The following is a 14,008-nucleotide window of genomic DNA, read 5'->3' on the forward strand; positions in this document are numbered from 1 at the left end:
TGTTGGTGTATAATTGTTCCTAGAAGTCTCTCATGACCCTTTGTGCTTCCTGATATCAGTTGTAACCTCTCTTTCTTTCCTGATTTTATTGATTGGAGCATTCTTCCTTCCTCAGTGAATCTAGCTAAATTTTGATTGATTGATTGATTTTTAGAAGTAGGTATTTTATTTTATTATTTTCTTAAATTTTTTAATTTTTAATTAACATATAATATATTATTTGTTTCAGGGGTACAGGCCTGTGATTCATCAGTCTTACACAATACACAGTGCTCACCATATCAATTTTGTTTCTTTTCAAAGAGCCAACTTTTAGCTTCATTGATCTTTTGTCTTTTTAGTCTCCACATATTTCTACTACAATCTTTATTTCCTTCCATCTACTTACTTTGAATTTCATTTGTTTTCCTTTTCTAGTTCTGCAGGTATAAAGTTAGGTTGTTTATATGTGATTTTTATAGGTATGTAAGTATTTATCACTATGAGCTTCCCTCTTTAACCTGCATTTGTTGCATCTATAAATTTTGGTATGTTACATTTTCATTTTCATTTGTCTCAGGGTGTTTTTTAATTTCTCTTTTGATTTTTTGCCCATTGGCTGTTCAGTTGCATGCTGTTTAATCTCCAGAAATGTGTCAATTTTGCAGTTTTCTTTGTGTAATTAATTTGCAGTTCCAGGGGCACCTGGGTAGCTCAGTCAGTTAAGTTTCCAACTCTTGGTTTTGGCTCAGGTCATGATCAGGGTCTTGAGATTGAGTCCTGTATCAGGCTCTGTGCTCAGCAGGGGGTCTGCTTGAGATTCTCTCTCTTGCTCTCCCCCTGTCCCTCCCCCCATTCACATGCATGTGCACTCTCTCTCCCTCTCAAATAAAGAAATCTTTACAATTTCTGGTTTCATACCATTGTGGTTTAAAAACTGCTTGATGTGACTTCAATCCTCTTAAACTTATTAGAACTTGTTTTTCAGCCTAACATATGATCTTGGAAAATGTTCTATGTATATTTGAGGAGATGTATTCTGTTGCTCTTAGATGAAATATCCTGTAAGTATCTGTTAAGTCCATATGTTCTAACATGCTGTTTAAGGCTGATGTTTATTGATTTTCTGTCCTAACAATCTATCCATTGGTATAAATGGGGGTATTAGAGTCTCCTACTATTATGTATTGCTGTCTATTTCTCCCTTTAGGTCTATGAATATTTGCTTTATATATTTATGTGTTCCTATGTTGGGTGCATAAATATTTACAAATGTTATATTCTCTTGTTGGATTGGCCTCTTTGTCATTATGTAATGCCCTTCTTTGTTTCATCCATTGGTATAAATGGGGGTATCAGTGTCTCCTACTATTATGTATTGCTGTCTATTTCTCCCTTTAGGTCTATGAATATTTGCTTTATATATTTATGTGCTCCTATGTTGGGTGAATAAATATTTACAAATGTTATATTCTCTTGTTGGATTGGCCTCTTTGTCATTATGTAATGCCCTTCTTTGTTTCCGTTACAGTCTCCATTTATTTTTATTTTTTAAAGATTTTATTTATTTATTTATTTATTTGAGAGAAAGTGAGAGAGAGAGAGCACGAGCAGGGTGAGGGGCAGGCAGAGGGAGAGGGAGAAGTAGATTCCCCATTGAGCAGGGAACCCAATGTGGGGCTCAATCCCAGGACTCCGGGATCATGACCTGAGCCAAAGGCAGATACTTAACCGACTGAGCCACCCAGGCGCCCCTATAGTCTCTATTTTAAAGTCTATTTTGTTAAAATAAGTATAGCTACTCCAGTTTTGTTTCCATTTGCATGAGTATCTTTTCATTAAAGTAATATTATACATTAAATCATACATTAAAATAATATGATTTCATTTTTAGATTAAATTATAAATACGTAATGGTTTAATAACAGAGCTTCTGAATATCTGAAGCATAATTCTATATAGTGGGAGATATTTAACAACTCTCTCACCAATAGCTATAAAAATAACTAGACACATGACATAAAAGATTTCAATAGTACCACCAACCAACTTGACTCCACTGATACTTACAGAACACTACACCCAACAATGACAAATATACTTTGCAAATGAACATGGTATGGTTACCAGGAGACATATACTGGTCTGGGCCATAAAAACAAGTCACAATAAACAAAAAGTTTGAAGTCATATTCTGACAAAATCAAAAAGCATTAAAATAAAATTAAAATCATGTTCAGGTACTTATTAAAACTCTAAATATCTGGAAATCAAACAGAATCCATGGGCCAAAGAAGAAATAACAAAAGAAATCAGAAAATATTTTTAACCTGAAAGAAGATTAAAATACAATATATCAAAATTTGTGAATAGTAACTAGTGTTATAGGGAAATTTATAACTTTAAATGCTCACATTAGAAAAGAAAAAAAGATCTGAAATCAATTATCTGAGTTCCCACTTTAACCATCAGAGACCCAATTAAATCCAAACTAATTAAAAAATAGAAATTAATAAAGAACTAAAAATCAACAAAAGAGAAAATAGAAAATATAAATGAAATGAAAACTGAGATTTTGAAAATGTCAAGAAAATGGATAAGCCTTTAGCTAGAATGATCAAGAAAAAAGAGAATTCACAATTTAAATATCAGGAACAACATCTCGGATACCACTACAGCCAGAAATTAAAAGGATAAAGAAATATTATGAACATATTTTTATGCTAATAATTTTTGCAACTCACGTAACATCTAGAAATCAATCAATATAACTCACCAAAATGAAGAAAACCCATCTAAATATTTAAATACATGCAGAAAAAGTATTTGGTAAAATGAAATAAAATTTAAACTCAACCAAAATTCAATAAAATTTTATCATACATGATAAAAAAACTCTTAGCCAACTAGAAAGAAAATGGAATCTATTCAACCCAATTAAGGCATCTACAAAAAATCTACAGCTACTACCACTCTCAATAATGAATGGCTCAGTTATCTCTACCTAGAATCAGGAATAAGCCATGTCTCAACAATTCTAGTCAACATTATAGTAGAGAATTACAATAGGGTAAGAAAATTAAATGTTAGGGAGTATATGAAGCAAATGGTACCATCTTTTTGATAAACACTAGAGTAGTATTTTATAAAAGTAAAACATATTTTGGTATCATCTCACACCTGTCAAAATGGCTAAAATCAAAAACACAAGAAACAACAAGTGTTGGTGAGAATGTGGAGAAAAAGAACCCTTGCACGCTGTTGGTGGGAATGCAAACTGGTGCAGCCACTGTGGAAACAATATGGAAGTTCCTCAAAAAATTAAAAACAGAACTACCTTATAAGCCAGTAATTGCAGTACCAGGTATTCACCATAAAAATACAGAAACACTTATTCAGAGGGATACATGCCCCCTTATGTTTATTACAGCATTATTTTCAATAGCCAAATAATGGAAGTAACTCAAGTATCCATCCATAGATTAATAAAGAATAATTAATTAATTAAGAACAATAAATATGACATATATATCTCACATATATATACATACACACACATAAACATATCATGGAATATTATTCAGACAAAAAAGTATGAAATTGCCATTTACAACAACATGGATGGAGCTAGAGCGTATAAGGCTAAGCAGAATAAGTCAGTCAGAAAGACAATACAATTTCACTCATATGTAGAATTTAAGAAGCAAAACAAATGAGCAAAAGAGAAAAAGACAAAAAAGAGAGAGAGAGAAAGAGAGAGAGAGAGAGACGCACAAATCAAAAAAGAGATTTAACTATAGAGAACAAACTGATGGTTACCAAAGGCGACAAGGATGGGGGGATGGGTGAAATAAGTGAAGGGGATTAAGAGTATACTTATCATGATGAGCACTGAGCAATGCATAGAATTGTTGAATCACTATATTGTACACTTGAAATTAATATAATACTGTATGTTAATTATACTGGAATTAAAATAAAATAAAAAACTTAAGAATAAAATAAAATAATTAAATTTCTTAAAAGTAAAGCATACTTTTACTTTAAAATCCAGAAATCTAATGCCTGGGTATTTACCCAAGAGTAATGAAAATGTATGTGCATACAGAGACTTGTACACAGTTATTCATAGCAACATTATTTATAATAACCGAAAACTGGTAACGATCTAAATGTCCATCAATTACTGAATGGAAAAACAAGCTATGCTTTATCCATACCATGAAATACTGCAATAAGATAGAGCCAAATGTAAATATAAAGCAACAACATGAATACACCTCAAAAACATAAATATATTCCTCCCCTTCCATTCACTACCATCTCTCTCTCTTCAAACTCACAATAATGTATCCTATCTCACTAGAAACTTATGACCTTTCTTCCTATTTTATTGAGAAAACAAAATCATTTACAAGCCCCCACTACCATATCTACTCACCGATCTCTGTCTATACCTATATATTCTGCTTTCTCTCCTGATATTGTAGGCCAGGGGATATTAAACTGATGCACAGGGCATTGGAACACACCAACACCCATTCAGCTGTGTATTGTCAATTCCTGTTGTTTAGGAGTTGCAACAAAAACCATATGGCCCACAAACATAGAATATTTACTATCAGGCCTTTTACAGAAGAAGTTTGCTGATCCCTGGGACAAATCCACTTTGTCCTAGCAAAGGCCAATCCGTCTACTAGATCTCATCCCTTCTCACTTCTCAAGGGCTCTGCTTCTGTATTTCTTCCATCTCTCATTTTTTCCTTTGTTAATCGTTTTCCACCAAAAATAAACATACTATGATTGTGCCCACCTTAAAAACAAAAACCAGAAACCTCTCAACTCCTATTCCCACCCAGCTATTTCCCTATTCTCTTTTTCTTTTTACAGTTAACAATCTCCAATGGGTTGTTTGTACTGGATGCCAATAGTTCCCCCCCTTTTGTTCTCTCTTGAAGTCACTCCAAACAAGCTTTCCTCTTGTCACTCTATGGAAACTGTCCTTATCATGGACACCAGTGACTTCCCCAGGTTGCTGAATCCAATGACAATATTTAGCCCCAAACTTACTTGATTTACAAGCAGCTTGGCTGATCACTCTATTCACCTAGAAATGCCTTCTCCGTTTGGCTCCCAGGAATCTACATCATGCTGGTTGTTACTCATCTTCTAAGTCTCAAGGTTTGAGTTCTTAGATGTCTTCTCTACCTGTACTCCAGTCTCATCACTTTAAAGACCATCTATATTCTGATATATCTGAAGTTCTTACCTCCGGCCTTGATCTCTCCTAGAAACCCCAGACTTGTATATCCAACTGACTATATGATAACCCTACCTAAAAGATATCTCAGACTTAACATGTGCAAAAAGAAGCTCCTGGTCTGCCCATCTTCTCAAACCTACTTTACACGCAGCTTTTCTCACTAATTTAGTGGAAGCTTCATCTTCCTGGCATCTCAGCCAGAAAAACCCTTGAAGTCAGCTTTGAGTCTGCTTTCTTAAATCCTACATATAACACATCTATAAATCTCTTTATCTCTACCATATCCATCATCTATTTACGAGCATCTCTACCCCCTGGCAATACCATGATTGTTTTACCTGGACTATTATAACTTTCTAACTGCTTTCCTTGCTTCCACCCAGGCCCCCTTTTAGTGGGTTCTATACAAAGAAGGCAAGGAGGATCTGTTGAAATTTAAAGCAGATCATGTGCAAAAGCCCTCAAGGGCTTCCCATTTCACTCAGAATAAAAGCCAAAATCATCAGAATGCCTAAGAAGATGTTACATGGTCTCCTCACCATTGTTGTCTTTCTGACCTCATCAATTAATCACCCTTTCACTCATTCTGCTCCAGCCACACTGGCCTTGGCATTCCCAAAATATTCCAAGCATGTTCCTGCCTCAGGAATGCTGGCCTTGATGATCACTATCCCAGCTCATTCTTTCCTAGATATCCAGTGATTCATTTCTTCACCTTCATCACATTTTTATCCAATATCACTTCTCTCTGAGCAATTCCTGACAAGCAGGCTGCTGTCCCTGAACTCTTTGTCCCTACGTCATCTTTCCACCTACTCCCTGGGCATTAGGATTTTTTTTTTTATTGAAGTATAGTAGACATACAATGTTATATTAGTTTTAGGTGTACAACATATAATTGAACAATTCTATACATTGCTCAATGCTCACCATGATTAAATGTAGTCATCACCGGTCATCATACCCTGTTATTATAATATTATTGACTATATTGACTATGTTCCCTACTCTGTACTTCTCATCTCCATGACTTATTTGTTCTATAACTGGAAGTTATATGTCACCATCTTAGAGATTACATATTGTGCTTATTTGGTGTCTCTTTCTTTCCAAGAAGAACACTCACTGAGTCTTAGTGTTTTTCTTTTGTTTTATCTATTTAATTAACTACCTATTTGCTATTTACTTTAACTATATGCCTATCTTCTTGAATATTGCTTAGGACATAGTTGGTGCACAATAAGTACTTGCTGAATGAATCAAATGTGTAAAAGTGCTTTATAAACTGTAAAGTAATGTATAAGTGAAGCATATTATTAAGTCCTGAATGTGTAATAAGCACTTTCCACTCATATTTTCAACCCTCCAATTAACCTTTTGAGTATTTTTCCATCCCTATTGACATTTTAAGAGTATGTTTAAAGAGGTTAGAGCTGTTTGTTGTCTAAATTGTCAAAACTAGTAAGCAGAGAGCAGGAATTCAAATCCAGATTTAACTGAAGAGACTGACTTTCAACCATTAAACACGTTTGCTTCATACAACAGTGCTACTGGATGTTAAGTGGATAGTTCAGGGACTTCATGACAGAAGTCCTGTAATAGATGGAGATTTACAGAGAAAAGTCCTTCGAGAATATGTCAGGGATTGAAATGTCTCCAGTGTACTTCTGGAAGCTTGACATTTCAATTTATATCACTGCATAAAAGTACAATATTCCTAATAAGCAAAAAATTAACTATTTGGGGGAAATACAAGATATTTTTGACAAGTCTAAGGATACAAATCCAGTTTTTTAGGAGTTTTATTCTCAGTGCAATATATACATAGTTCATTCTCATCCTCTAAAGGAGCTAATCAATGGGTTGTCATTGTTTTCATTACAGATACATAACCATTAGGATGAAATTTCCCACATTTCTGGTTATTAAGATGTAGATTTGGTCTCTGTGGCTCTTATTAAATATAAACCATCAAATTTCTTATCCAGGTAAAATTGTCATTTTCATTGCTTCTTTCCTGATTGCCTATTCTTTAAAATCTGCATTTCATTTAATTCCCCCAATATGTCAGGAGGGAGATTTGCACAAGGTCTTTTCAATGGAAATAAAAAATCAAATGCTGCAACCAATCAGTGACTAAGAGGTCAGATATACCACAGCCTTACCTACATAATTTCCAGGTGATATTCAGAAAACACACACACACAGGGTAATGAAACATTTTAAAACACTCCAAACAATCAAAATTTGTTGTAACAATGTCCTTATTTTTAAGTTTATTCACTTTATCCATTAGAAGAGATCTTTATTATTTAATGAAGAAAGACTTTTACACCCCTAAACAGACACAATTTTCAAGACTGGCTGATGTTATTTCTGTGTGACAGAGCATTAAAAATAACAAATGGGAGAGCATGGATAACCAGTTCTTCTTCTCCCTAGCCACTCCTGATGATAGAGCACACAATAATTGATGTTTAAGAAAATGATATAAAGTCATGTTTAAAAAGATACATTGTACCACAGATTCCCTGGCGAAGACTATGAGATATTAGACAATATTATTTAGAAAGATTCCCATCAAAATAGTTTGTGTTTAAGTTTGGCACTGTTGGGGATTTTAGACTTTAGTTATCTGTGAAAATTCCTTGGTAATAATTATTTCATGAAAGTCAAAGTAGGATAGATTAACTGTTTAAAATACCCAAGGATATGAAAAGAAAAAAATGTAGTCTAATTATTGAGTGCATAAACATTGAGAAAATCTAGTTCAAGTTTTGAAGGAAGTCTAAAAACAGATGAGGAAAAGGTTGCCTTCAATTCTAAAACTCTGTTTTAAAACATTTGATTTTATAGTTAGTTATGCAAGGACATAACACATTCCCAACATGAGAGAGAAGCACAGAATACTTTACCCAGGGGCACTCTGGCAGCACTTGCGTCTGGGTTGATCCAGAAGGAGAGCCAGGAGAGAACCACTATCAGCAGGGTCGGGGCATAGACACCCATCATGTAAAACCCGACCTGCCTCCTCAGGGTGAAGATGACTTCCACACAGGTGTAGTACCCTTTCAGAAACAAACATGTTAGAAGTAGGAGGGGCTCACTACCTACAATGGCAAAAACCAATAATGTACCTGTAAATTGTAAATCACTTCTATTTGAGGCAGTTTCACAAAGTAAATTCCACGTAGAGAGTTTTTTCCTATAAATATATAATTTATTTGATGTAAAAGGTTGACTTGATGGGACCCATCTCACCTGACCTTTCCCAACTTTATTTTGACATTGAGAAATAGATACCACATGCTGCTCCACTAGGTCAGTGTCTCAGCTTTTAAGTCTTTGTTCAGGGAATTGGCAATGAATTTAAACTTTTCATTACCCACGGGCACTCTCAGAACAATTGATCTAAAGGAGTCATATAGGGAGCAGTAAATCAAAGTGGATCAAGTCTAAAAAGAAACATTCCACCACTATGTATTGTCAGTATAATTTTTCAGCTACATGTACCACTTTTTATCTAGAAAACATAGCAGTCTACGATAACTCCTATGCATATTTAAACCTTAAAAATTTAAGCGTATTGGAAGTAAATCTTAGCAAGGATAAGAAATACGTATTTTCAGTCTATAGAGATAAAAGATTATAAAGCATAAATATCTGATATTCCTCTCAATTCTCTCCCTTCCTCCACTCCAGGCGCTCAAATATGTTTTTGAAGGAAAGGACTTCATTGGCACAAGCTGCGACAAGTGCAGATATTGCCTTACAACATAATTCTAGAGATCCCATGACACCAACTAGTCCCCCAAATTAATCACAAATTATGGGCAGCTTCATCATAGCCTTTGCTGACTTGAGAAACAAAATAAGTGACAGGATATTCTCCTAGCACTGGAATAGAAGAGATGCTTCTAGATGTTCAAGACTTTTTAAAAAATGCTTTAGTCCTTTCAGTTAGCAATTTAAATATAATATTTAATACCTGAAGTGCTTAATTTTGATAAAAATGTCATTTACCATTCAAAAAAACCAAGGTCAGGTACAAATAACAGAAAGTTAAAATGTCTCCAATTGTGTTCAGCTTAAACATCATTATTTCAAAATGTTGTAACAAAATAAATCAATGCATAAATAAAAAAATTATGGGGAAAAGTAAAAAATTATGTTTTTTACTGTTTTATATCTTAAAAGTTACATTTATCTAATTTTCCTAGTTAGGAAGAATATACACACAGCACTAGAACAATCTTCAAATTCATTCATTAATTCTACCTATGGTGGTACTGACACACAATAGGGTCTTAAAAAATGTTAAGTAAAAGAACAGCTATTCACATCCTCTTACTTAATAACTTAGATCAGAAACCTATCCTTTTCCCAGTGTGAATTATAATCATTGCCACCTCTGAGAGACTAGAAAGATACTGGGGCTAATATGCAACAAAAATAAAGAGCTGACTGAAACTGAAGTAAATTCTAATTATGCCAAATATTTCCAAATTATATCAAAAACCACCCCCCCAAAAAACGCAGCGTGTTTGTCTTTTTTTAAAATTTTAATTTCATTAAAACTAGGCAATTAATTTAAGTTGTACATAGGTTTTAAAAAAGGATCAAGAGGTCAAACAATGAAAACTCCCTCCCTTTTCTCTTCCCACCACTCATCTTAACTTCCTGCCTGGACAAACAAGAACATGTGTTTCTAACTAACAATCATGGGCAAAATTTCCAAAATATAATCTTTTATAAGTCCAATTTTCTGCAATTAAGAGGCTCACAGTATTTCCTAAAAGTGGTTCTGAAGTACCTGGCTTTGTAATAGCATCACTTACTCAAGTTCATTTTATGTTTACCTAGTGCCTGTGAGATAGAGAACAACTTGTATGTGCTTATTGCATATTTTTAGGTAACCTAAATTGTCACAAATATTACACAATTTACTATAGAGTTGCTCACTTTAAAATGAACTTTTGCGTTCCATCCCACATGTTTAAAGGACAGCCCAAATAACAGGAATCCTATATTCTGAAGCCAGGCTCCACCCCTTCCTTTTATGAAGGCACCCACTAGGGGAACTTCCCAGGACTGGGATGAATTTGGCAATAAAAAACATGCTTGGATATTATAGTGATTTGCTCCATAAACTTTTATGAGAAACATTTCTTGATCTTTTTTGATCTTTTCCTAATACTGTTACATTTATGAGAGGCAGGTGGGCAGCTAATTGATATAAATGTTCATTGGCAAATTCAATTTACTTTCTATTTCCTGTGAGGTTTTATTTCATTATTATTCACTTAGGCTTGCAATTCAAGTACTTTTGTATACTTGTTTTCCTATATCTTTCCACCTTTGTAACATCTATAATTATAAAAAACTGTAATTTTTAAATAAAGGTAAAGCCAAATCATCATTTCTGATTATTTCTATACAAGTTAAAGAAAATATTGCCCATCATTTTATAAATGTTGTTGTCTATATATTTTTCACTATTCTATGTATTAATCATTCATATATTTAGAAGCTTCCATATTTCTAAATACATATCTAAATATTATCTGAACATTAAAGTATGTTTCACTTATATTCATTTGATGATAATGCATGTTTACTGACAATTATCATTATGTTAGACATAAGTTTTTTATATTATTTTCTATAGTTAATGAGAGGTCAGTGACTTACTTAAAATAGCTCAAAAAGTACCACAAAAAACTTTACTTCTTATAATCTTGAATAACCTCTCAAGAACAAAAATGAATCGTATTTATTTTATGTGTGTACCATATTAGAATATAGATCTATAGAAGGCCAGGGATGCCTCCTTTATTCCTTGCTGCATCCCCAAATAGAGATTTTTAGATGTAGGGCTTAAAGGTAAAAAAAATAAGCACCCCCAGGATTTTCAATGCTATTTCATAATTTTATGCTATTACATAAAATCAGAAATAAAATTACTAGTTTTATTTTCATCTTTAGATGAAGTTCAAAACTGCAATAGGGTCATTCCAAATTTCTCAAAACAGTTTAGAGACTATTCATTTTGAAATGTTAAGCATATAATCTAGATGTGGGTAACTATTTGCAAAGTATAACAGGACTGACCACAGGTAGCATAGCAACGTCAGACTCACTATGTCAGTGAGTCACTTAGTAACAGTATGCCTTGGGTAAGTGTCATTGCTCTATTTTCCTAACATGTAAAATAAGGAAAATAAAAGTACTGAATTTATAGGGTTGTTGTGAGGATTCAAATACAGAGTTCCTGCAGAGCACTTAGAATAATGCCTGACATACACGAAGAACTCCAAAAGCCATCTACTAAATGTGTTTCTATACAACAATCCCAAAAGGATTTTCCTTGGCTTTCAAGCTTTTTTTTTTTCCTTACTAGGTGACCTGTAAAAGTTTCTAAACACTGTATTCCATTTCCTTAATTTGAGTGAGTACGGAGAAAAGGAGTACTGTGCTTAGTGTACCGACATTGATTTGCCTGTAACATTTTATAAGTCCCTCAGTCACCCTGTTCCTCAGTTATTTTCTGTGTTAAAGGAACTGGCTCAGAACTGTCAAGACCACTTCCATATCTAAATGTCCATGTAATGATGACTTCTTCATTGACTACTTTGAGGGTCAAATTTTTAAGAGCTTTCAGGGTTTTCCTTTTAAAAAATCTTTTATAAATTCTTTTAGCAGTGTATTTGCTTTTTATCTCTCTTGTACTACAAGCTCTATAACAGAAGGAGCTATTTATATATAAATGCTATATAATCCATTAAATTATGTGAAGGTCAATGACAACAGATGCTTAAACTTTATCTCCAGGTTGCTTAAGTGTCGCATTTATTGTAGCACTGTAAATGTGCAAACGTTCATTCTGCCTTTTTTAGTACTAAATTTTGTCTTTGATGATGCCTGATGGCAGCATTATAAACTCAAACATCTGATCCCCCTGAATTCTACACAATTACACTATACATTTTTATTTTTACAAGTCAACATAAATGTTGCAATACATTTAAAGTTAAATTGTATCTATTTCTCTTTTTTTAGAGATTCATTTATTTTAGAGAGAGAGAGTGCAAGGGCACCATGGGGGTGTGGGGCGGGGGAAGGGCAGAGAGAGTCTCAAGCAGACTCCCTGGTGAAAGCAGAGTCCTACACCAGCTTGATCTCAGGACACTAGCCAAAATCAAGTGTTGGGCACTTAACAAACTGAGCCACCCAGGTGCTCCTAATTATGTCTATTTCTGAACATCTTTGTCATATCTTTGTTTACTTCCTCATAGAAAATTAGAATTATGTAATTTACAAGTTGAAATGATTATTAGTTTGAATGTAATGAGCAAGATCCAATCAGAAAACATTATACTTAATATCTAAAACCCTCAACTGATATAGTTGTGACTCAAATGTTGAATATGAAACATATTATTAAAGTATTGAGTAGTGGCTATTATGCTTTCATTTCTGCAAAGATTGAGGTAATGTAATGAATGAGGTTAATTTGCTGTGCTTTCACAATTAGCTGTTCCATAACCTACGTCAACAGTATTATACAGGGAGTATTTACTGATGTCCAGTGATTCTCCACATTATTGCTTCCTGCACAGCATAAAGATCAGTGCCTTGTAAAACTAAGAATATGGGTCAACCAACATCTAAAACCTTTCTAAAAGACAAGAGACAAGTGTATATGGCTTACATTGATCAAATCCATAATGTTTGGGCCCAAACTGAAACTTGCCAGAAGCAGAGTTCCTTGCCAACACCTAAGAAAATCATTGCCTGGGAGAGTTCATATTACTAAAATAAAAAATTAAAGGGGCGCCTGGGTGGCACAGCGGTTAAGCGTCTGCCTTCGGCTCAGGGCATGATCCCGGCGTTGTGGGATCGAGCCCCACGTCAGGCTCCTCTGCTATGTGCCTGCTTCTTCCTCTCCCTCTCCCCCTGCTTGTGTTCCCTCTCTCACTGGCTGTCTCTATCTCTGTCGAATAAATAATAAAATCTTAAAAAAAAAATTAAAAACCTCTTGTTATCTAGAATTACATAACGACAATAAAAAATACATAGTAATAAACATTTTTAAGAACTTCAGTGAATGTGATTTTATGAAAGATTTAAATCTATGAACACAAAGATAAACTTTGTAAATACTGAACTCACTTTTTAACTAGTTTTCTACTATTCTGTTCCTAGCATATGTAAAAATTAAAATGAACCTTTGAAATAGGACTTAGTTTTGTTTAATTCAAAGAATATTACTTACCGGTGCCTTTATAGTATTTTGTACAGTTACCATATTCGATATCTTCCTTTTTAATATCAAACTGAGGCAAGGCAATTTTTTCTAACTGAACAGGATCCCCTGACTGCCAGATAAATCGTAAATCATCAGTTGTATAGCCAACTATAAATAAAGGTAAATAAATAAAAATATTAGTTTGAAATATAATTATAATAGTTTCTTAATAGTTTAATAATCCAATTATTAAACACAGAAATGGCAAGATAATAAGCCATTCTTCTATGAAATTTTTGTTAAAAATGCAAAGAGATAAAATCTATGGCCATCAATGAAAACATCAGCACAAATTTATAGATAACTGGCTTAAAGAAAGAACAAGCTAAAACAATTAGCATATTGCAAATAGTTACAATCTCACTGCCTCATATATAGTAGCATATTTTGCTACGTCAGAATTCTGAACTGTCTACAATAAAAAGTCATAAATAAGTCACACTAGCTTTCTGAATATA

The 14,008-nt window shown here is 33.7% G+C and overlaps 1 protein-coding gene across 4 annotated transcripts in view; it reads right to left on the minus strand.

Moving 5' to 3' along the window:
• The window catches only part of GLRB (glycine receptor beta), a 93,199-nt gene that overhangs the window by 15,750 nt on the left and 63,441 nt on the right, over nt 1-14,008 (minus strand). For all 4 annotated transcript variants that reach the window (XM_034661468.1, XM_019799702.2, XM_011225046.3 and 1 more), the window contains 2 exons: nt 13,518-13,658; nt 8,158-8,310 (listed from right to left, as the gene is read on the minus strand). In XM_034661468.1, the coding sequence (XP_034517359.1) occupies nt 8,158-8,310; nt 13,518-13,658 (294 nt within the window). The remainder of the gene's footprint in view (nt 1-8,157; nt 8,311-13,517; nt 13,659-14,008) is intronic.

Source organism: Ailuropoda melanoleuca, chromosome 5 (genome assembly GCF_002007445.2).
Source record: "Ailuropoda melanoleuca isolate Jingjing chromosome 5, ASM200744v2, whole genome shotgun sequence".
In the NCBI taxonomy this organism is placed as follows: domain Eukaryota; kingdom Metazoa; phylum Chordata; class Mammalia; order Carnivora; family Ursidae; genus Ailuropoda; species Ailuropoda melanoleuca.